Source organism: Dromiciops gliroides, chromosome 3 (genome assembly GCF_019393635.1).
Source record: "Dromiciops gliroides isolate mDroGli1 chromosome 3, mDroGli1.pri, whole genome shotgun sequence".
NCBI lineage: Eukaryota > Metazoa > Chordata > Mammalia > Microbiotheria > Microbiotheriidae > Dromiciops > Dromiciops gliroides.
The window spans coordinates 561,489,530-561,515,075 of record NC_057863.1 but is presented as its reverse complement, the minus strand read 5'-3'; the positions used below and the strand labels follow the sequence as shown (position 1 = coordinate 561,515,075).

At 42.7% G+C, this 25,546-nt stretch overlaps 1 protein-coding gene across 1 annotated transcript in view; it reads left to right on the top strand.

Moving 5' to 3' along the window:
• The window catches only part of ME3 (malic enzyme 3), a 341,867-nt gene extending 317,024 nt beyond the window's left edge, over positions 1 to 24,843 (top strand). The window contains exons 9-15 of the mRNA XM_043997795.1: positions 9,965 to 10,062; positions 10,339 to 10,452; positions 12,236 to 12,341; positions 17,164 to 17,306; positions 21,733 to 21,906; positions 23,798 to 23,896; positions 24,575 to 24,843. Coding sequence (XP_043853730.1) covers positions 9,965 to 10,062; positions 10,339 to 10,452; positions 12,236 to 12,341; positions 17,164 to 17,306; positions 21,733 to 21,906; positions 23,798 to 23,896; positions 24,575 to 24,736 — 896 coding nt within the window. The 3' untranslated portion in view covers positions 24,737 to 24,843. The remainder of the gene's footprint in view (positions 1 to 9,964; positions 10,063 to 10,338; positions 10,453 to 12,235; positions 12,342 to 17,163; positions 17,307 to 21,732; positions 21,907 to 23,797; positions 23,897 to 24,574) is intronic.
• The last annotated feature ends 703 nt before the right edge of the window (positions 24,844 to 25,546 follow it).

Below are 25,546 nucleotides of genomic sequence, written 5' to 3'. Positions count from 1 at the left end.
TAATAACCAAAGAGTAATGACTAATGAGTTGTTGTCATCTTAGAAGGAGGTCTCCATGAGAGTACCCAGGGGATCTGTGTTTGAATTAAGCTGCTCAGGATTTTTATTAACAACTTGGCTAAAGACATAGATGGCATGTTTATGAGATTTGAAGATGACATAACGCTTGGAAGGATAACTATCACTTTGATCCAAAAACTCAATCCAAAAATATCTTAACAGTGACACGCGCCACCAAAAGCAATCATTCTGTTAGGCTGTTTTAATCATTTTTATAGAATATTTTGGTGGGGATTTTTTGTATATGGGGAGGTGGATTTGTTGGGAATAACTATTCATCAGTAAGCAGGCATTTAGTAGGTACTTACTCTGTGCCAAGAGCCACACCAAGTACTGGGGATACAAAAAGAAAACACAAAATCAGTCCCTACCCTCAAGGGACTTACACTCTAATGGAAGAGACAACAGGTCCATAAATCAGCATATACAAGACCCATATAGAGTGTAAGGGGCTAAAATTCTAGCTATACTATCTAAAATCTAATGAGTGGTCGCCAACAAATTATAAGATTTATCAAGAGTATTTAAGTGTTTAAGTATTTATTAAAGAGCATTAGGATCAGAAAGGTAAAAATGCAACCCACCATGGAGAGGTCAGGAACTAAAAGAGGAAGAACCCCTCCACCAGCGTCCACTTCCTACATCCTGTTCTCTCAGAAATGGGAGGCTCCTCAACTTGATTGGCTGGTAGTTTTGATAGACAGTACCCACGAGCAAACATCCAAGGACCTGACCGCATGGCTTGCCCTCAGACGCCTTCTCCTCATGGCAGAGCTTTCCTACAGTAACTCCACAGCAGGTGGCATCATTTCAATCGTTACAAGAGCAAATGGAAGGTAACTTTAAAGGGTGCAGTAGTAGCATCCGGGGAACCAAAAAATTATCAGTTACATTAAAAAATTAAATGTACCAATTAAAATCTCTACAGGCTAGAATGATAGGCTGAATTGAGTAGGCTGAAATTTAATAAGGATAAGTGTGAAATTCCATACCACAGTTCAAAGGATCAACGTCATAAGTAGAGGACGGAGGAGAAATGACTAGGATAAAGTTCCTGTATAAGAAAAGATTTGGGGGCTGGTTAGTTGAGCCCAAGCTTAATATGAGTCATCAGTGTGGTAAAGATGCCCCCTAAAAAGTCCATGCTGTTCTAGGCTGCATTAAGAGAGGCATAGTATCCATATGAGGGAGATGGTAGTTCTACCATCCTTGGTCTTGGTCAGGCTGGGCTCTGCACTGGGTCCCATACTTAAGGAAAGACACAGACGAACTATAACAGATCCTTAAGAGGGTGACCAGCATGGTAAGAATATTAGAAAACACATAATGGGAAGGCTCTAGGATTATTTTGCATGGAGAAGAGATGAGTGGTGGGGAGCATGATCATTGTGTTCACATATTTGAAGGGCAACCACCCAGACAGGGAACTAGACCGAGTCTGCTTGACCCCAGAGGACAAAATGAAGAAAAAGAAGAGGTGGAGGTTTCAATGAAGGAGATTTAGACTCGGTGCAAGAAGCTTGCTAGCATTAGAGCAGACACATACATGCACACGCACACATACACACGTGCACGTACACACACACACACACACACACACACACACGGTGTGAGCTGTCTAGAAAAGTAACACATTCCCCTAACTATATTTCTTCAAGTGAAGGTTGAAACTGCCAGTGATAGAGTGAATTTGTGTTTGGACATGAGTTCAACCATATGTTTTCCAGCCTCCCTTCTTAGTTGAGTGTTTCTATAATCTCCTCTTTCCCTCGGCATAGACATCATCACAGTGTCCAAGTGCCACCTTTCACAGCCTGTAAACTCAAGGACATGCACAGATTTCCCTATCCAAGCCATCAGGTTAGGTGTGGGCTGCTCTAGGAGCATAGGATCCAATAAAAACCCTTTTAAAGAGATTTTTCTGAAAAAGTAGGGAAACAAAAATCAACAGCTAAAAAATATATCAGAACATACTTTTGCATAGCACTGTCCTAGGCATGGGTGAAGATACATAGTTTAAGGGAGGGGGCAGCTAGATGGCGCAGTGGATAGAGCACTGGCCCTGGATTCAGGAGGACCTGAGTCCAAATCTGGCCTCAGACACTTAACAGCTGTGTGACCGTGGGCAAGTCACTTAACCCCAATTGCATCACCCAAAAAACAAAACAAAACATAGTTTAAGGGAGGCATCATCACTGCCCTCCTGAAACTTAGAGTCTAGGGGAGAGAAGAGACAACAGCACAGCAACACAACTTAAAAAACAAATGCAAATCACATGAAAAATGTGTTACAGACACAAAACAACCTGCCCCTGGGAAGGCCGAGTAGGAAGGATATTCACAACAGAGGATAATGAAAGACTTCTTGAAGAAGGTAGAATTTGAGTTAGGCTTAAAAATAGGTAAGAATTCAATAGATGAAGAGAGGGAGAGCATTTCAGGTATAGGAAACAAATTGAGAAAAGGCATGAAAGCAGGAAAACATAGAGGATGTCCAGGGAACAGAAAGTGGTCCAGTTTGCAAGGCAGGTAAGTGGCTAGAGCAGTGGACTTGAAGTCAAGAACTGAGTTCATATCTTGCTTCAGACACTTATTGGCTGTATTACCCTACATAAGTCACTTAACATCTTTCAACCTCTGTCTTCTCATCCATAAAATGGAGATAATAAGAGTACCTACCTCTCAGAGTTGTTGTGAGAATCAAATGCATATTTATGAAGCACTTGGCAAACCTTAAAGCACCATATGAATGCCAGCTATCATTATCATCAACATTATGCTCAGTTTGTTTGGAGCTTACAGTGCATAGGGGGAAGAAATCTGAAAGCTAGGAAGGTGCCAGAGTTTTGAAGTCATTCAGTGTTGAACCTCTAGAGTCTTTAGTCAATGAAGGGATCCAGAAGTTGCAACAGCCTCCTGTAGAAGAGTTAGCCACCACATGACACTGCTAGTCATTTTTCTGGTGCTATTTGACAAGAAGAATTAGGTGCTGGGCAAGCCCCACCCCTCCCCTCTCCCCTTAGTAATTATGTGCTCTTCATTCCACGAAGGGGAGTTGTGTAGAAATTCCAAGTGTTTCACGGTTTGTAGACAACCTGCCAGTGATCCACCACCACCCTCCAAGCTCCCTCAAGTATATTTCCAGCCCTCTGTGGGTGAAAGGGTTAATTCTCTTCCTTTCCCCAGATGTCCTGTTGTTCAGGGTGGAGATTCCCTGTATTTTCCTGAGTGTGATTGTTGGGAGATCTGTGCTGGTTAAAAGCAGAACGGAAACTGCCCTTGAGTAAATTTGAGGTTTGTCCTATTCAGCTATTTCCTGAACTTACAACCTCTAGTACCCAGTTTTCAGGAAACCCAGTTATTGAAAACTCCTTTTTGGGAAAAAAATGTTTATTTTCTTCTCTCTTCTTAAATAGAGTAGAAACCAGTTAATCCTATTGACCTTCCTGTGCATCTCCTGGTCCTAAATCTGTTCCTCCACCCACCTCTGAAATCAATCTCAGAAACTATCAGTTCTCAGAGCCTGTGTCCACCAAAAAGGCATATGGGAAAGAAAAAGCAACTTGAAGTCAGAAGCCCTTGGTTCGAGTCCTAGCCCTGGCACTTACCAGTTAGGCGATTTTGGAAGAATCATTTTACATATCTGGAATTCTGTTTCTTCATCTAAAAAGGAGGGAATCAGACAGACCAGATGACTTCTAAAGTCCTTTCCTGATTTAATACTCTGTGGTTATGTAGTACATGTAGACAATGGGGCTCACTCTCCAAATCTGGATACAAACAGGCAGCCAGGATCCATTTTCCTATTGAGGCTCTGAGGCTAACCCTGAAAAACTGGAGATTTCCCCCAAACCCCCATCTGCTATGTGCCCACTAATATAATGTGACCAGGTGTCTCCTTCATATTATCTAACCATTGATTACTGGCCCAATATTATTTTGACCAGTGTTCTTTTCAAAATCATTGGAAATCACTTGTCATCAATTAGTTTTTATGAAGGAATATTTACTGAGAAAGTATAATAGAGACAGGAGTACGAAGCTACCTAACTCTTCCCCCCAAACCAGGGCACATTTCTCTCTTGTATACCTCAGTCCCTAAGGAGTGTGGACTCAAAGAGGAGATGACCAAATATTCCACCTACCAAGTTAGTTTCTGAGTGTGCGATGGACAAGTCAGTCCCTTGCATAAAGTGGGACACAGGTTATCAGATGCTGGGTCTATCTACTTCTGGGCTGGGTCAGTTCTTCAGGGCTGCTTCATCACTCAGATCTCCTGCTGTAGATCTGACAGATTCTGCCAGAGACTCCTGCTGCTGAACTTCTAGAAGATATTCTACCTTTTCAAAGCTCACTTGGTTATAACTTGGTCAGTTCCATTTCTATTTCTCACTCACCTACTATCCAGAAAGAATGAACATGACATGTACAAAAGGAACACAGAGAGCTGTGGGTTCACAGCTACAAGGTGCCTTGTAGGGAGATAAGGCAGCTAGCTGGCAGCAACTCCCCCTGACTTTCTTCCCACCTGGAAGCTCACAATGGTTCTTGCCTTGTTCACCTCAAGGAAAGACAGGTTTCCATGTCCCTACTGCCGGTCCCTCCTTGGTATTCTTCTCTTCTCCCTCTCTCTTGAATGAATTATATTACTTTATATACTGAGTCACTAGTAAAGAGAACCAATTAACAATTTAGGAGCTAGATGGTGACAAGGATATCACAAGTAACTGGTTGGCCTGTCCAAGTTGGAATATATATCAAGTCAGTATGTGAGACTGGCAACCCCACACCTCGGTTCAATTCACACATAGAACAAAAGTCAAATAAATGCAAACACCTAAGGACAATCAGGCATTTTACTCACTAATCCTTAACTATTATGAATCTTGATCCTTTGCTTTACTTTTTCTTTCTCAGCTTTAGAGCAACTTTAAATTCCTCCCACATAATTACTTCAGTGTTAAGTTACCTCTTCCTCTAGGCCTGTCATGATTCTTATTTCACTTGGAGTTCAAGTCTCCCTATAACAGGACCTAACCACCTTGTTGAAAGTCTTTGGGTTGGCACAAGCTTTCTTATTCGAGCTGCTTATTCAGCATTCTTACTATAAAAGTATGCCACCCCCGCATGTCTTGTTTTAAGGAAGAAACTGCCTTTTCTGAACCATGAGGCTTGGCAAAAATGAGAAGAAAGATGATAACAGAGTGTGTATAGGAGCATGAATCTCTGTGATCATCTTATTTTGAAGTAGTAATGATCTTTTCTATATACTAAATTTACTCCAAGCTTTCCCTTTTTCCTGATACCCAGTTCTCATTTATTTAATTTGGTACTTAATTTGGCCCATGAAACATAGACTGATGCATATTTTTCCTTCAACTCTGCCATCTTGGGTAGGTCTAAGACTGAAGCCCCTTTCAGCCTCCAGTCCCACCATTCTCCATCCTTTTGGTGAATGCAAAGTTAAATGCTTGGGGCTCCAAAATTGTTTGTATTCTTAGCATGAAAACAGACCTTGGCCTTCCAATATTAAAAACAAATGAAGACTCTAGGGGAATAGGATAGCAGACTCCCAAGTACTTGTAAAGCTGTCTTGTGGGAAAGGATTAAACTTTTTCTGTTTGGTCCCTGAGGGCAGATTTGGGAGCAATGGGCAGAAGTCAAAGAGAGGTAGAAATGCTTAATGAAAGGAAAAACTCCTTTAGAATATAGAATGGACAGAATGGCATGTGGGCACACAGGTAGACACCCACAGACGTATCTTCAAGCAAAGACTAAGTGATCAATTTTGGCTTGTGTTGCAACGGGGATTCTTCTAGTATGACTTGGACTAGATACCCACTGAAATCCCTCTCTTCCAACTCTGAAATACTGTGATTCTGTGAACATATGGAAGGGTTTCAAAATAAATATAAAGTGGTTTCTCGTACCACCAAGTGGGTTGTAGCTCTCCTACTACTACTTTTAACCCTGCTCATTTGTTTTCTTCTCTTCTTTCTCTATTATTCTCCTTTTCTATTTCTACTTTGCCTCCTCTCCCTCCCCTTTCTTCCCCTTCCCTTGATCTTCCTCCTTTACCTAAGCATGCCCAAGCCTGCTCCTTGGTATCAAAAACAAAATAAATTGTCGCCTCCTGAATTAAGATTTTCTCTCCTTCACTGATCAGGTCTAAGAAATACTGGCTATTTCATAAGAGGAAGCAATAAGGAATTTGGTTAGCACTAAGATATAGTATAAAGCCAACCTTGTTGTGTAGTTGTTTCAGTCATGTCTGACTCTTTGTGATCCTATTTGGGCTTTTCTTGGCAAAGATACTGGAATGGTTTGCCATTTCCTTCTCCAACTCATTTTATAGATGAGGAAACTGAGGCAAACAGGGTTAAGTGATTTGCCCAGGGTCACACAGGTAGTAAGTGTATGAAGCCAGATTTGAACTCAGGAAGATGAGTCTTCCTGACTCCAGGCCTGGCACTCTATCCACTGTGCTGCCAAGCTACCCAATCTTGCCATTCTTAAACTGTAGATTCATGGCAGAAGAACTATGTTATATTCAATTCAACTAGCTTTTATTAAACATTCATTATGTGCAAGGCACTGGGTCAGATTGGGAATTCAAAGACCAAAAACAGAGTCCTTTCCCACAAGTAGGTTATATCATAGAAGTGAGAACAAAAGCACCACATTTGAAATGAGAAAACTGAGGTGTTTGTCCTGGCTCTGCTAACTTACTTCACCGAGCCTCATTTTTACTCTAGGCATTATGATATCTCTGATTTCTAATGTGGGAATTGTGATGAAGTTAAAATAAACTAATGCATGCACAACACTCTATAAATGTAAGCTATTATAAGATGGATGGAGAGGCAACCTGGGGTAGTGAATAGAGAGCCAACTTCAAAACCAGGAAGACCTGGACTCATTTCACAAATACTGGTTGTGTGGTCATGACCAAGTCACTTACCTTTTTTAGTGTTCTAGGTCAAATAGAAATAGGGGCTCCTAAACTATATCTAAGTATCCCCAGATAGCACATATTAACTTGGAAAACCACATGTTAATATTATCTATGTTCTATTGGGTTTTTATTTATTTTGTTAAATACTTCCCAATTATATATTTTTTCTTTATTCCCCCCAATCATTTTTTAATCTGGTTTGGCCTTATCTGATAGTCTTGCTGGGACAATGCAGTGTTGGAGAATTTTCTTCTAAGTGACTCTCTAAGACTGGAAGTTGAAGAGAAGATACTGACCTGGACTGGTGGAGGGAATCTTTTCACCTGGGAGGTCACTATACCAGTAAAACCACAAGGGCAGCCCCTATCCTTGTACCAGTTTTGATGACAATTTTAGAGATCTCTGACCACTGCAAAAGGTTTTGGAAAATAGTGGAGAGGAAGGTTGAAGAAATTGGAACTTATACAATCTGAAAATCTATGTAGTCTAAGGGAAAAGGTAACTCCCAATGGGGGCAAGATTATCTGGAGGAAGTAGCATTTGAGATGAGCTTTAAGGATGGATTGGAATTTTTCAGACAGAGAAAGCATTCTATGCACAAGGAACAACAGCATAAGCAAAGCTTTGGAGACAGGAAAGCGCAGCAAAAGGGGCAGATGAGGAGGGATCTGGAGAGTATCAAGAAGTCCAGTTTGGCTGGTGTTTAAAGTGAGCAAAAGGAAATAAGAATGAGATCAAGCTGGATAAAGTCAGTGACAGATTGTGGATAGACTCGAATGCCCAACTAAGAAGCCAGAACAAAAAGGAGTGGTCTTCATCATGAAAGATTAAAGTTAGATATCAGAAGGGCCTTTCCCACAGGGAAAGGATTATTAAACACTGCATTGGCTACCCCTCCCCCAAAGAAGTTGTGGCCTCTCTTTCTGAAAGCCATCAAGGTCATTAAATAATGGACACATTCTCAACTTCCCTGATGTATGTTAGATGCAAATGTGGCTAGGAGTTGTAATGACACCTCCCTCCAAAAAAAAATCATCCTCTCACTCCATTATTATCAACCTCCCTCCATCCCTCCTGAAATACCTGCCCCACTAGAATACTCTATAATACATCTCCTGGCACACCTTAGTCTTCAGACTTGGGAAAATCCATGGGTGGGAAGATAAATTGACTAATAAAGACACTGCCTCCTACCTGGAGATACTGGATAGTAGGGCTAGAGATGGGTCTAGGAGGCATCAAATGTACCTTACATTACTTTCTCTTCTTCTATGGCCATAAAAAGCTATGTTGTTTTCAGACATCTACAAAAACATTTCTTGACACTAGAACAGGTAGAATGCCATCTAGTGGTGGCTCAGAATGACTGTTGGCCTGAAATAAGTCCTGAAGAAATCTGAAAAGCTGACCTCCTTCTCACTACCAGAAGGTAGCCAGAGAAGTCATCTAATCTAAATCTCTGCCTGCTGACAAACTGGCATCCAAATTATCTCAAAGAATTGAGGACCTCTCTCTTATTCCTGAAGATCTCCAAAATGAAGATTCTGTAGGCCACCTATATTCATTTCATTCAACAAATAGTTATTGTCTAAGCTATTTTCATGTGTACATGGATGGTGTCTCCAGCTAGATCATGAACTTGGTAAAATCAGGAACCAAGATTGCTTTTTATCATCTCTTTTCCCCCTTCTCATCTCCCTGCACTCAATTCATCTTCACCCACGGGGCATGATGATAAATGTTAAAGTCAGTCAGCCTGGCTGACTTGTGCTTCTGGTTACTTTATTAGTGCCAATAAAGACAGCCAGCTCTCCACCAGTCTCCCATGCCACCTAGTGGCGGCATCACCACAAGCCCACCAGAAATCAATCAGCCTACAGAGAGAAGATTCCCCTTCCAATTCTAGGAACACAGTAGGGAGAAAATCAACACTGAAATCAGCAACTCTAGTATAAGGGATTCAGAAACCTTGTTCTTTACCTAAGATCCTAAGTTTCAGAGCTAAGAAGATAGTGATGCTCTCTTCCAACTTCCTCATTTTACATGTGGAAACCAAACAGACACAGAGAAATTAAGTGATTTACCCAGGATCACACAGTAGGTAGCAGAGCTGGGATTTGAACCAAAGTGTGTTAATAACAAATCTAGTAGTCTTTTCCCTGTGCCATCTGGATAGTGAAGGACTAAAGGAAAATGCCTCCCTTATGAATAACATGTACCCTAATAATTGCTGAAGTTTACATAGTAAAAATTTTCAAAGCATTTAAATACATTATTTCATTTGATCCCCAAAACAACCCTACGAAGTAGGTACTGTTTTTTTGTTTGGTTTTTGTTGTTGTTGTTGTTGTTTGCAGGGCAATGAGGGTTAAGTGACTTGCCCAGGGTCACGCAGCTAGTAAGTGTCAAGTGTCTAGAGCCAGATTTGAACTCAGGTCCTCCTGAATGCAGGGCCAGTACTTTATCTACTGCTCCACCTAGCTTCCCCCAGGTACTGTTATTAAACCCATTTTACAGATGAGGCTTAGAAAGCCTAAGGGACTTTGCCAGGGTCATATAGCTAGTGAATGTCTGAAGCAGGATCCAAACACAGGCGCTCTTGACTCCTAACTTCAGCATTTTCATCATGGTGACATACTGCCTTTCATGAGTAGTAGCATGTCATGGGCACAATTGTTGTGGACTTAGAGGCAGGAGACCTGGGTTCTAATCCTATATGTAACTAGCTATGTGACCACAGGTAACTCATTTCACCTTTCTGACAGTTTATTCTTTTGTCAAATGGGGATGATCGTACTGACTGCTAACTGTCTCCAAGCTGTGTAATCTGGAATGTACTTCGTCAGCCTTAAAGCAGCATAGGTGTGAGTGGGCATTATTTTGGCCACCAGGACATTATTCAGTATATGGTAAGAGATTCATCTTGAGCTTTGATCTGGTTGGTTGCAGGCACTGCTTCTGTTGCTGTTGCCGGCATTTTTGCTGCCTTGCGGATTACCAAAAACAAGCTCTCCAATCACGTGTTTGTTTTCCAAGGAGCAGGCGAGGTAGGTACCATGTGCAACCTGGGATCTTCGTTCTTATTTTTAATAATTGGGAGGTCAAGTGGTGCCTATGGGGAGAGGACTGCTTCTTTGGAGATGTGATGAATACTAAGGTTTGGATTTCTCTGTGCTGATACTGAACAAGTGACTGCTAGGGAAGAAGGTGGGGAAACACTGATGTTTAACCTTTTTAAAGTATCAAATGCAAAATCTCACAGTGAGCAGACCCTCCCTTCCATCCCAAATCTCTGCATAATGCCCCTATTCTGGACTTTTTAGGCTGCTATGGGAATTGCCCACCTCATTGTCATGGCCCTGGAAAAAGAAGGCATCCCAAAGGCAGAGGCCACCAAGAAGATCTGGATGGTGGATTCCAAGGGGCTCATCGTGAAGGTAGTGTATGCCAATTCCCTGCAAGCTGCATGTGGCTTTCAGGCATCTAGATAGCACTTGGATCAGTATTGTAGATGGCTTTGTTGATATGGAGTTTGGGACTCAGACTAGATTGAATAGAGTCCAGCACCCCAGAAAGAGATTTCCCTACCCAAGTGTAAGAGGCTAGGTTCCAAGTATAAGAGATTGAATATTTGGAAAGGGGCCACTCTGAACCTCCATTTCCTCGTTTGTAAAATGCTATCTAGCTCATAAGGTCATCATGAAAAAGAGAACTGTCTCTGGAAATAAAAGACCTGGGTTCAGATCCAACCTCTGATGCTCTCTCCCTAATATTTGCTACCTATATGACCTTAACAAGTCATTTACATCTCTCTAGGGCTCAGTTTCCTCACTTGTAGAGTAAGGAAGTTGAATTCAGTGGCATCTGAGGTCCCTTCTGGCTCTAAATCTATGTTTCTAATTATAATGCCCAATGAAATGAAAGAATCCCAAGTCTCCTTTCCACACCTGGCCAAGTAGTTGGGCTAGAGGTAGGTTTTCCCAGCAGGTGGGAATGCCAAGGTTCTGCTAAAGGAGTTACCCCATGAGAAGACTTTGTAACACTTCCGGTTTTGTCATTTAAGGAAAGAAACACCACTTGTTAAAGTCTCCGAAGCATAATCAGGCCTCAGGTAAAAAAAAAAAAAAAACAACAAACCAATAACAACAAAAACTTTCCATAGCCCAGTGTGTAGACTTCTCCCCCTCATCATACTAACCTCATTCCCTCTAGTTCTCTCATTAAAGTAACTAACCAAGCACTCATTTCTCAGTCAAGTCCCTAGCTGTGGATACTCCAGAAGAGATACTCCCAGAGGATGTTACTGATTGGTAGCTAAGGATACTAAATACAGGCCTCTTGTTTGCTCCCTATTTCCTGGATGCTGACTTTAAAGTCTCAGGCCATGGAATTAAGTAGTTTGAGAAACACAAACAACAAACATCTATGAAGCACTTCTTGTGTGTCAGGCACTGCTCTTGGAGCTGAGAGCACAAAGAAAAAGTGAAAACTGTGCCTCCCCTCAGAGAGCTTACATTCTAAAGTGGGAGACTGTGTTCACATACATCAATCTATCCAAGAGTCATTTGAGCTTTGTCATGGAGTTCAGGCCTCTTCATAATCACTGATGCTCAAGTTTAATAATAGATATTCTATATGAAGCCTTTCCTGATCCTCTTAGTTGCTAATTAGTGCTCTCCCTTTCCCCTTAGTAAAAAAAGAATTACTTTTCCTTTCTTTTGTAGACACTTATTTGTGAGGGGGCAGTGTGGTACAGTGTACAGAAAGCTGGCTTTGGAATCTCAAAGACCTGGATTCAAGGTCTTCTCCTGGCACATGCTGGCTTTGTGACCCTGGACAAGTCAATTAACCTCTCAATGTTCCAAACACCTCGCTGAGATTCTTAAGCAGAGCAGGTGCTAATCTGTGTTAGGAGAGGCAAGCACCTGTACTGATAAAGTCACAGAACCTAGAAAGAAACTGAAAATCATCTGCCCTCACTAGAGAAGGGAAGAGGTGGGGACAGAAGTGAAGGAAGGAGAAGGAAAATGGAGAAGAGAGGGAAGAGGAGGAAGAAGGGGGAGGGAAGAAGATGAGGAGGGAGGAGACACACGATTCAACCTAAAATCTTCCTGATTCCAAGCCCACTATACCAGAGTCTCACCCGGTTTGCTTCCACGGCTCAGGGATGTTAGTGATCTTCTTGGTTTATAACTGTTGCTTGTTCCTTCTTTCCCCCAGGGAAGAAGTCACCTGAACCACGAGAAGGAGGTGTTTGCTCAGGACCATGCAGAAGTGAATACCTTGGAGGAGGTGGTCCGGCAGGTGAAACCCACAGCCATCATAGGTGTGTGAAGAGCACCTTCCAATCAGGGACCTGTTTGAGCCACAGATGGGGTTGAGAATGCAGGTTATAGGGAGGAGCTCCACCTGTCAGGAAGCTGTCAAGGAATGGAGGAGATAACTTTGCCTAAGTAGGATGGGACCAAATTAACACAGGCCTTGATTTGAATGTCTCTAAGCAAGTACTGAACTCATCTAATCAAAATCTTCATTGGTGCGATATTGTCCAGCATGCTCCATGGTAGAGCCTGGTCTTAGAGTCAAAAGACCTCTGTTCAAGTCCCAGATCCAACGCTGACACTTAATTTCTTTTTTTTAAAAATGCCACTTTAGTTTTTCCAATTACTTGTAAAGACAATATTTAACATTCATTTTTTAAAATTTTTTATGTTCCAAATCTTTTCTTCCCTCTCTCACTTCTCCTCTCCCTTAGATGGTAGGCGATTTGATATAGATTATATATATATATACACACATATATATACACATGTACACATACACATACACATACACATATACATATACATATACATATATATGCAATCAGGTAAAACATTTCAAGACTGGTCATGTTGTGAAAGAAGGAAAAGACCAAAAGAAAAAAACATTTAAAAAAGCAGAAAGTAAAAAATAGAATGCTTCTATCTGCATTCAAACACCATCAGTTCTTTTACTGTATGTGGATAGCATTTTTCATCATGGGTCCTTTGAAACTGACTGACAGAATTTCTAAAAAAATATTTTTTGAAACTTATAACAACAGTGAACCTCATTCGGAGACCACATGATCACAAACATCAGGTACGGCATAAAAAAGGAAGACACACACTCACCAAAGGCTGACAATCTCACCATTGTTGGGGACAGATCCAATGCATAGACCAAATTGGAAAGGTGATGTCTTCCAAATACTCCTTTTGCAAATCATATCATTCTGATTGCATCATCTCCAGAAAACTGGAGAGCAAGAGTTGTTAAACTTTAGGGCATCATGGATAGCTTTGGCAGTCAGTCTGGGGAAGCCTATGTAGCTCGTCTCAGAATCATGTTTTTAAATGAATAAACTAAAATATATGATTAAAAAGGAAATCATTTATATTGAAACACACTTATCAAAATTTTTTTTTAAGTTCACAGACCCCTGTGTAAATACCCCTGTTCTCCTGGAAGTGATCCAAAGACTTTAGCCAAACCATCTTCACAGAAAAAAAAAAAAGAATGGATGTTGTCCAGATTAGAATTAGTTGCATAGACAACCTGTAGAGCTCATCCCTCAGCTCATCATGTGAGCTACAAAATTTAGCAAATATCATTTTTCTGATTTTGCAGATGAAAAAAAGTCAGAGCCAGGATTTGAACCCAAGCCACATGGCTCCCCATCCAACATTCTTTCCAATATACCACAACCTCTTCTCTTTTCCTCATGGATAAAATCAAATCAGTATTTACTGAGTTCCTACTCTGTGCTAAACCCCACGTGAGACAACATGGGGACTGTCCATAACCCCTAAAAAAGCTACAGCTTAATGCCTTTCCTCACTCCCCTAGGAGTTCATTCTCTTTCCCTCCTCAAATTGTCATGTATCTGCTTTCGTATTTCTGTCTTATATTCTACCCCCACCAACAGCATAAAATATAGGCTCCTTTAGAACAATCTTTCAATCAATGAGCATTTATTAAGCACCTACTATGTGCCAAGCACTATGCTAAGCATTAGAGGGTAGGGCTATGGGACCTCACCATGGTACATTAACTACACTTACATGAACACTGGGTCTGGAATCAGAGGTGTCGGGTTCAAACACCACTTATGTCTTTTATTAACTAAGCGGCCAAACCCCAGTAAAGTGACTTGGCAGATGGGCTAAAGAACGTTGAGGGTAACTGAGGGGTCTCAGACCCATTGATGAGTCAGGAGCATGTCTAGTCCAAGCATGTGAAGACTTCCCTTCATAGAATGGACAGGTGAGAACAAGCTGTTCCAATGGCCATGGAGGTGGCTGAAGCAAGCTCCATGGAGTGCCCTGAGCTCGGTCAGACATTGAAGATGCCAAGGTCATCCATCCACTGCATCTCAAGCCATCATCAGTCATCTTGACTCTTGTCTTGCCACTGCACCTTGATTGCCACTCTGGACTTACTATTGTTTTGCCCTGGAAGAGAGAGAGAGGCTGACAATTTCAGACAACCTCTGCCTCACTTAAATCCTATTTATGCACAAGTCAATGAATTGTGTATAAATACCATTTTACCATTATTACCCACCACAAAATTCTGTGGTGATGGATAAGTGATGAAGCAGCAGGTGCGGATACACTGGGAGCAGCAGTCACAACCCTGCACAAAGGAGGCCCAGGCCATAGGGCCATCCGCAGGAGCAGCAGTGGGATTTGGCAGCCCCATGAGTGTCTGAGAATCCTTTTTTAAGAACCGCACTGCTCAGGGCAGCTAGGTGGTACAGTGGATAAAGCACTGGCCCTGGATTCAGGAGGACCTGAGTTCAAATCCGGGCTCAGACACTTGACATGTACTAGCTGTGTGACCCTGGGTAAGTCACTTGACCCTCATTGCCCAGCAAAAAAACAAAAACAAAAAAACAACAAGAACCACACTGCTCACCTCCTGTCATGAGGAAGGGGCTAGAAAAGGTGTCCTAAAATTTTTCTGCTTCACCCCTAACCTGCTTTCTGCATCAGGTGGGATCCCACCCTGCAATTAAAACACAAAAGAAATACAAAAATTTTGCAAAGATAAGGTTCTCCACCAACCAGCACCAGACTATCCATATGTGGAAATATGGGAACAGCAAATGGAGAGATTTTGAATGCTGTGGATAAGTTTCCCAATCTTGGTAGTGTACTTTCCTGGGATATCCTCATGCATGCGTTGCCAGAGCTAGCTCAGTGTTTGGGAGGCTCTGAAGGAAAGTGCAGGAGAGGAGTAATGGATTAGATTGCCTACTGAACCGAAGGTTCACAGAGCCGTTGTGCTGCTTTCATTGTTGTATGCCTGTGAAATCTGGACAGTCTACCTGCACCATGCCAGCAAACTAAATCGCTTCCATTTGAATTGTCTTAAGCAGATTCTGAAGATCACCTGGAAGAATAAGATAACAGACACTAAGGTCCTTTCAGGAACTCAACTGCCAAGCATTCAAACTCTATTACAGAGTGTGCAACTCTAATTCATTGGCCATATTGTTCAAATGCAAAATATACACTTACCTAAAAGACTATTTTATGGAAAGTCACACAAGGTAAATGCTCACAGGGAGATCAGAAGAAGCGATATAAGATAACTCTCAAGATCTCTTTGAAGAACTTTGGAATCAGTTGTAAAACATGGGAGACACTGGCACAGGACCATCCAGCATGGCCTGCCCACATCAAAGAAGGCGCTGTGCTCTATGAGCAAAGCAGAATTAAAGTAGCTCAAAAGAAAGATGAGATGTACAAATTTAGAGACATCTCTAATCCAGATATTCACATGAACTATTTGTGCCCTACCTGTGGTTGAGCCTTCTGAGCTCATATAGGTCTGATCAGCCAAGTCAGGCACGCCATGCCTTGACCCTGACATAGTGATTTCATTTTGGCCATCTTGAGCACAAAGAACAACCAACCATAATTTTTTTAAATGGGAAATGATGATGGCATCTATTTTCCAAAGTTGTTAGGAGGATCAACTGTTATATGTAAAATGCTTTGCAAAGTGTAAGGTGATATATAAATAATTTTATTATAAGCTATCATTATTATTCGTTTTAAATGGCTATAAGAATACCATTTATTCCCCCAAAGTTGTGAGGATTAGATGAATTATTATATGTGAAGTGATTTGCAAACCTTAAAGCATTTTGTGAATTATATTATTATTGTTATTATTATAATTCATCTTTTAAATGGGGATAATGGTAGCACTTGTTTCTCCAAGTTGGTTGTGAGGATCAAATGAGTTATTATACATAAAGCACTTTGCAAACCTTAGAAGGGTTATATAAAATATATTGTTGTTATTGTTGTTCCTTTAAATGGGAATGATAATAGCACCTATTTCCCAAAGTCATGAGGATCAAATGGGTTAACATATATAGAGCACTTTGTAAACCATAAAATGCTATATAAATAATATTATTTTTAAATTAATATTAGGTATTAAAATTATTATTAATAATAATTTTTTGGCGGGGCAATGGGGGTTAAGTGACTTGCCCAGGGTCTCATAGCTAGTAAGTGTCAAGTGTCTGAGGCCAGATTTGAACTCAGGTACTCCTGAATCCAGGGCCGGTGCTTTATCCACTGCACCACCTAGCTGCCCCCAATAATAATCTTTTAAATTGGTATAATAGTAGCACTTGTTTCCCTAAGATGTTATGAGGATCAAATGAGTTAATAGAGGTAAGGCACTTAGCAAATCTTAAAGCACTATGTAGATCATATTGTTGTTGTTGTTGTTGTTTATTACCTTTGTGACTTTAGGCAACTTACTTAATCTCTCCAGGCTTCAGTATCTTTACCTGTAAAATGAGAGGCTTGGACTGGCTGGCCTCTGAGATCCCTCCCAGCTATACGTCTCTGATCCTGGGATTGCTTCCGTTTTTGTCTTTGAATGTCCAGCACCCTGCCCATAGGAGGCACTAAATGAGATTAGATTGATGAGGACACCAAAGACAGAGGGATTAAGTGCCTTGCCCAGAATCACATAGGCAAGAAGCAGCAAAGCCAGAATGCATGAGGTGACGCTCCCTCTGGGAGGTACAACAAGGGGGCTTTCAGCTGCCGGTGGTTTGTGGACAGCAAGGGACACAATTCTTTTCTCTTGGGCAGGGGTGGCCGCTGTTGCGGGAGCTTTCACCGATCAGATTCTGAAGGATATGGCCTCTTTCAACAAACGACCAATCATCTTCGCCTTAAGCAATCCCACAAGCAAAGCTGAGTGTACTGCTGAGAAATGCTACCACCTGACAGAGGTAAGCACCCAGGATGCTCACAGCCTCCCTTCCCCTACACAAGGGAGTGACCCTGCAGGAGATGGAGACAGGCCCTGGGGCAGAGCCAGGACAAAATCTAGGCCTTAGACACTGCCCTTCACAAACTCATCCCTCCCCTGGGACCAACCCAATCACAGACACAGCAAGAAGATGCCTCTTGAGGGTTTATAGTAGTGGGGAGGGGGTTGTAGGGTTTAGGGAGAGCACTGTTGTTATTCCAGAGAAAAATATACAGCAAGGGGGATGGAGGAACTAAGAGATCAACCTCGTGTAGTTTGGGGAATTCTGAAGAATCTCTCCCCCAGCCCCACCTTGACCACCCCACCCCCACAGGGTTCTCTCCTTGCAGAGTCAAGAGACAAGGACAGTCAGTCAGTCAACAAGCATTTCAAAGGAAAGGAACATTCATTCCTGCCCTTAAGGAGCTCACCTTCCAACAGGGGAGATAACATGCAGATAACAGTGTATTTATGAGATATATACAGTATGGATGGAAGGTAATCTCAGCGGGAAAGCACCAGCAGTGGGGGACTGAAAAGAAAAAGTCCCTTGCAGAAAATAGGATTTGAGATGAGTCCTGAAGGAAGTCAGAGGTAAAGAAGGAGAGCCTTCCAGGGCCTAGGGTTGTCCTAGGGGATGACCTGTACAAATGAACCAATGGAGTGACTTGTGTGAGGAAAAGTAAAGAAGCCAGTATAATGGTATTGCAGACTACATAGAGGGGGATAAAGTATAGGAAGACAGGAAAGGTAGGAAGGGAATGGATTGGTAAAGACTTTTAAGCCAAAGGAGTTTATATATTTGATCCTGGAGGTAATAGGGAGCCACTGGAGTTTAGAGGAGAGAGAGGAGAGGGACAGTGGGCATGCTCAGACCTATACTTTAGAAAAATCACTTTGTCAGATGAGTGAAAGATGGATTGGAATGGGGAGAGATTTGAGGCAGGGAGGTTAAGTGGAAAGCCATTGCAGTAAGCCAAGTGAGAGATAATGGGAAGTTGTGTTAAAATTGCATTTTGTTCTGGTCCCCCTGACCACCCCACCCCAATTCTAGCCAGTATAGTAAGTTTATAAGTAGCCAGTATGAAGTGGCAATAGCAGGAAGTGAGATTGCAAAGGGGACCCTAGAAGTCATGTGCAGACCATCCCAAAGATCAGAAGAGCATAATTGGTAAACTGTATCATATATTAACCAAAAATTACATCCCGGTAGCAGGTACTGGATCAAGGGAAGCCATCCAGGCTTTGCTGTCAGAGCCTATTGGTCCTATATGATGTGTAAATCTCAGACAAGTTCCAAACATCCACAATGAGACCAGATCACCAAATGGTGCAGATGATGTGTGATGATGTGGATGTGTTAACTTTAAAGATTTTTCCAACAACTTTGATGTGATTTGGATATGTTAATAAAGGTACCCCAAGGTAGCACAGATCAGAGTCTGTTCCCAAAAGAAAACCTTTAAAAATGAGAAAGTAAAAATGATACAGTTGGACCACAGATTGGATATGTGGTGTGGGTGACTAAAACTGGGGAGATATAGATGACACTAAAGTTGTGAGCTTGGATGCCTGGGAGAATGGTGGTCTCTTCAACAGTAATGGGAAAGTTGAAAAGAGGAGAGGGTCTGGGAAAGTTCTCTTTTGGACATGATAAACTTAAGATGCCCTTAGGACATCCAATTCAAGATGTCCTAAGACTAATTGGTGAAATAATCTCTCAAAATACAAGGTACATAGATCCAGGAATCTGCATAAAAATGAACCCAATGATACAGAGAGAAGAGAGCCAAGGGCAGATCCTTAAGGGGACACTCATGGTCAGTAGATGTTACCAAATGAAGATCCAGCATTGGAGAGGAGTGGTTAGACAGGCCGAAGAACCATCATGAAAACCTAGAGAGGTGAGATTATTCAGGAGAAGAATGTTACAGACAGTGTCAAGGGCTAAAGAATAGTCCAGAAAAATGATGATTGAGAAAAGGTCATTAGATTTGGCAAAGAAGCCATTGGTTCCTTTGAAGAGAGCGATTCTGTTTGAGTGAGGAGGTTTAGAAGTGAGTGAGAGGAGAGGAAGTAGAGATACTGATTATAAATCACTTAAGGAGTTTAACTGGGAAGAGAAAGAGAAATTCGGGATAACAATTAGTGGGGATAGTAGGACCAGGTGAATGTTTAAGGACGGAGGAGACATGGGCATGTTTGTAGGCAGCAGGGAAGGAATCCATAGATAGGAAGAGATTAAAGGTTAGAAAGAGGGACAGCTATGTGGCACAGTGGATAAAGCACTGGCCCTGGAGTCAGGAGAACCTGAGTTCAAATCCGTCCTCAGACACTTGACACTAGCTGTGTGACCTTGGGCAAGTCACTTAACCCCAATTGCCCTGCAAAAAAAAAAAAGAAGAAGAAGAAAGAAAGAGAATGAGAGCAATAATGAGAGCAATCTGCTTCAGAAGGCAGGCAGGGATGGCACCAGAGTGGAAAGGTCGCTGGACCTGTGATTTCATTGCTAGAGGGAGTTTCCTCATCAGGGAACTCCCTCTGCCAATGCGGGTTGGCACCTTTTGTACAACTTGGAGCCTTAGAGAATTGACCAGAGCACCAAGAGGTTAAGTGACTTGGTTCCATAGCCAGTATTCATCAGAGGTGGAAGGGACATGAACCCAGGTTATCTTGGCTCAGAGACCAGCTGTGTATCTTCTGTGGCATAAGTGCCAAATCACATAGCTACTCCCTGACAGGCAGGCCACAGGTGCTTCATTCAAACACCAGAGGCCCTCCTCTGTTCTTAAGGTTGCTATTGTTCATTTGTTCTTGTTAATATTAGTCTTTACAGATATGAATGAGTCAGACATCCTTGGAGTCAAGCATAAAAGCCCTTCCTTCATTAGAATACAGACAGACAAGCAGAGCACTAGACTTCCTCTCCATCCCTGATATTCTTGTCTTATAATTATCTATGTATAGATTATATTGTCCTCCTAGAGTTTGGGTAAATCAGTCTGTGCCTTCGTTATCTTTGCATTTCCCCCAGTATCTTACACATAGTAGGCATTTAATAAGTGTCTGTCCAATTCAATCCATCTCGGTTTTGGGAACTGACAGTGATGCAAATTATAAGTGGAATCAATTGACCAGTGAATCAGTAAACATTTGTCAATTACCTACTATGTGCTGGGTACTGTGCCCAGTGCTGGAAATAAGAGACAAAGAATGAAACAGTTCCTGCTCCTTAAGGAGCAGGAACTAAGGTAGTGGCTATGTGAATAGTGAGAAGAAGACTGGAGGTGAGAGATGTTGTGGAGGCAAAATTAGCAGGATCTAGGAAGTGATGATAGGATGCCATCATGGTCTTTCCCAGCTAGATGCCTCAGTGGATAGAGCCTTGAGCCTACAGCCAGGAAGAACTAAGTTCAAATCCAACTTTCAGATACTTACTAGCTGGGTGACCCTGGACAAGTCACTTTACCTCCGTTTGCCATAATCCACTGGAAAAGGAGATTGCAAATCATTCCAGTATCTTTGCCAAGAAAATACCACAGACAGTGTGGTCCATGGGGTCACAAAGAGTCAGATATGACTGAATGACTAAAGAATAGCAATAGTAAGTGATTGGCTGTGTAGGGGTAAGGGAGAAAAGTAGTCAAGGACAGATCTGGGAGACTGGAAGGATGGCGTGGCCCTCCAGATAAACAGGGAGGTTCAGAAGAACAGTGGATTAGGGCAGAAAATGATGATGAGAATGGAAGCTTCCACTGGTCAGGAGTTTTGGCCTGGTACATAGTAGGCATAAATATTGAATGATTGATTTGTCTTCCTATCCCCAGCACCTTATATAGGCCTGGCACATCATGGCTGTGTTGCCCCTTCACTGCTGGTTAGTTCAGATGAAGTATAGCCTTTGGTTCAACTAGTGTCTATTAAGGGTCTCCCATGAGCCTAAGGGCTCAGACTATGATTTATACTTCCATGTATTCGTGTATTCATTCAGCCAATGCTTACTTATACGTCTGTATGTATATATAGTCATTCATTAGTCAACATTTACTGAACATTGACTCTATGTGAGGCATAGTGCTAAGCATCATGGAGCATATAGAAGTTGCCAGGAGATCACAGCATGTCGAAAGGGTGAGACTTTCACATAAACAGTTAAGGATTGGTACCAGCAGGATGTGGTGAGTTGTGAATCCAGGGTCACAGGCTTACTCCCTCTCCGGGCCAGTTGGCTTCACACACAGAAACTTCTTTTTCTTGGCCACAAATTTCCTGCCAACCTTCTCCAAGTGCGTGTTCTTGGTCATAGGAATGACCAGAAGAGGAAAATTTGTGGCTTTAGGCAAACGGTCCACCACCACGGTCAAAAAACAAACAAACACTCAGACATGTGCCCCTTTCTCTCACAGGGCCGAGGGATCTTTGCCAGCGGGAGTCCATTTGACAAAGTGACCCTGGAAGATGGCAGGACCTTTTTCCCTGGGCAAGGAAACAATGCATATGTGTTCCCTGGAGTGGCGCTGGGCGTCATTGCCTGCGGAGTCCGGCACATCCCTGATGAGATCTTCCTCCTCACGGCTGAGGTGCGGTATTCTCCCTCACCCACCAACGGGCCCCACTCTGCACTCGTAATATTAGCATTTCTAGAAAAGGTGGATTCCAGATAGTTTCTCCCATATTCAGTAAGGGATCAATGTAGAAAATAGCAGGATATGATCACAAGAGAGAATATGGGCAGCTGGACCTGAAGTCAGGATGACTGGGTTCAAATCCAGCCTCAATCACTTACTAGATGTGTGACTCTAAGGCAAGTTATTTAACCTTTGTCTGCCTCAGTCTCCTCATCTTTAAAATGGGGGTAATAATAGTACCTACCCCACAGGGTTGTTTAGAGGATCAAATGAGATAATACCTTTAAAGTACTAAGTACAGTGCCTGGTAAACAATAGGTGCTTAATAAATGCTTGTTCACTTCAAATAATATTGTAGAATGTTTGGGGTTTTTTTGGTTGGGTTTTTTTTTGTTGTTGTTTTTTTTTGGTGAGGCAATTGGGGTTAAGTGACTTGCCCAGGGTCACACAGCTAGTAAGTGTCAAGTGTCTGATGCTGGATTTGAACTCAGGTCCTCCTGAATCCAGGACCAGTGCTCTATCCACTGCGCCACCTAGCTGCCCCTCAAATAATATTAATAACACTAGTTAGCATGTATTTAGTGCTTTAATGTTTACAAAGTACTTTATAAATAATATCTCATTTTTTCCTCACAATGGAGATGGGCTCCACTTTCTTAGTTTCACCCAAAGAGAACTGACCTGGTGGAGAGGGGCTAACAACTCACAGCCCATTTCCCTTTATATGTCGCTTTACTGACAATAGCTCACAGCCAATACTTGGAGATTCATTTGTGGAGCTGGGATTGCAACCCAGGCCTTGGGACCCCAAACCACAAGTGTTTTTTCTACTACATCCTCATTGCCCTTCTGTAATGGAATGACCTCCGGACCTGGAATCAGAAGAAAAGAGTTCAAGTCTTACTTACTCTACTTATTTACTCTATCCCCTGCACCACCTAGGCAAATATTTAATTCTCAAGAGAGTGTGGCTCTGCATTGATAAGAGGCATTTACTCCATTGTTCAGGGAGTTACCTATACTAATGAAAGCACAAGGGGGGCAGCTAGGTGGCGCAGTGGATAAAGCACCTGCCCTGGATTCAAGTAGACCTGAGTTCAAATGTGGCCTCAGACACTTGACATTTACTAGCTGTGTGACCCTGGGCAAGTCACTTAACCCTCATTGCCCCGCCCCCCCCAAAAAAATAAATAATGAAAGCACAAGTGACTATGTTCTTACTACTCACCTCACAGAGTTGCTCCAGGAATCAAACTAAATGATTTTTATGTAAGTACTTAGTGACTGTAAAACAGTGAACACGTGGTAGCTGTTACCACAACTTCTTTGTCTCCCCCACCCCCAATCCCCTTTCCCATTTCATGACACAGCCATTCTCGGAAGAATATGATGACTTTTCCCTGAAGCTTAAATTTGACACCAAAGGAGGGAGAGAGACATTGGTTGGTTTCCTAGTCATGGGAATGAAGCTGAGTTGAAAGATGGGCTGACCACTAGACCCAACAACTAGCAGGGCTGGAGGTTGAGGTTAGGGGTAGGAAGGATTAGAGTTGGGGGCTGAGAGAGAAGAGAACACAAAGGCTGGGTCTTGGGCCAAGCCACCTGCCACAAGGCACACAGAGATGGGCAGCTCTGGGCCCTGGTCCTGAGGGCTGCTTCCTGAGCCCTAAGGAGTTACCCTGTTGCCTCTGTCCTCCCTACAGTGGCTGAACATCTTATTCATCCCCCACCCCCACCCCCACCCCCCCGCCCCCATGTCTATCTGAAAAGCCTCACTCTTGTGACTGTTCTGGGAGCGTACGTGTGGCTTTGGTTGTTCATTCAGCTCTTCTCTTTTCCCCAGCACATTGCCCAGGAGGTCTCTGATCAACATCTCGCCCAAGGGCGCCTCTACCCACCACTAAGCACCATCCGGGATGTGTCCCTAAGAATTGCAGTCAAGGTAAGAGCTAGACGGGGTCAAGCACTGATTGATTGGGTGATGACAGAACCCAACAAGGAGTGCGAAAACTTCTGAAGAGTCAAGTGACTCTTGTAAGATCCCAAGTGTCACATGATCAATTCATGCCATGCAATCAATTTTTATGAAGCCCTTTGGACTGCATAGCCAGCTTTGTGCTAGGCAGTGGGGGATCCAACTGTCCCTGCCTGGCAGGAGCTTACATTCTGCTTGAGGAAAATAACATTTTCCTAGAAAATCAAGTAGAAAATATAAACAAAGTCATTTCTAGGGGGAAGACAGCAGGAACTGCTGGGATTGGGATAGGCAGTTTTCAGTAAGATAGCATTGGAGGGGCAGCTAGGTGGCACAGTGGATAGAACACCGGCCCTAGAGTCAGGAGGATCTGAGTTCAAATCCGGCCTTAGACATTTGACATTTACTGGCTGTGTGACCCTGGGCAAGTCACTTAACCCCAATTGCCTCACCAAAAAAAAAAATAGCATTGGAGCTGAGCTTTGAAAGGAGTTAGTCATGTCTGTTTCTGCTGGGTCCCATTCCTTCTGCAGGTCTCATAAAGCCTGGGTTTTTGTTTCTGTTTTTGTTTTTTGGAAACAAGTGCCTGGTGAATAGTCTTTAAATCGCTGCCTCCCCAATTCCAACTTGTTCTTTTTATCCCAGGTCCTTGACTATGCTTACAAACACAGCCTGGCCTCATGGTACCCAGAGCCTGAGGACAAGGAGGCCTTTGTGAGGTCTCTGGTCTACACTCCAGAATATGACTCATTTGTGCTGGACAGCTACATGTGGCCCAAAGAAGCAGCAGAAGTACAAAAGATCTGAGGCCATCTCCTTGGCTCACAATGGCGAGTTTGGTCCCACCCCCATCCCCATGGAGTGAAACTATATTCAGGTTTGGAACGTTACAATATAAACGGATCCCCAAAATGCTTGTGCTTGTCCTTGTATTTTTTTAAGTTAGAGCTCTTGGAGAGAGCACCAAGCGGGCAGCCAGGTGGCACAGTGGATAGAGTGCCAGGCCTGAAGTCAGAAAGATTCATCTTCCTGAGTTCACATCTGGCCTCAGACACTAGTTGTGTGACCCAGGACAAGTCACTTAACCCTGTTTGCCTCAGTTTCCCCATCTGTAAAATGAGCTGGAGAAGGAAATGGCCAACCACTACAGTGTCTTTGCCAAGAAAACCCCAAAGGGGTCACAAAGAGTCAGACACGACTGAAACAACTGAACAATAACAAGCGTACCAAGCAGTAAGTGTGCCGTCGAGACTTACTGGAGCATATGTGATTGAGAGTGGTTTTGTGGAGGGCCCAGAAAGCCAGCACTCCCCTTTTTTATAAATCTTCCCTTGGCTCTTTCACAGGTCCCAGGATGCCCTTCAAAGAGGGAGACACTTCCTTTCTAGAGAATGACAGGAAAGCATTTCCAGTAAGAGGAATTGGATAGGGGTGGCTAGGTGTTGCAGTGGATAGAGCACTGGTCCTGGATTCAGGAGGACCTGAGTTCAAATCCAGACTCAGACACTTAACACTTACTAGCTGTGTGACCCCGGGCAAGTCACTTAACCCAAATTGCCTCACACACAAAAAAAGAGGAATTGGATAATGAGCAAGGTGGGGTTGGGGTGAGGTAAA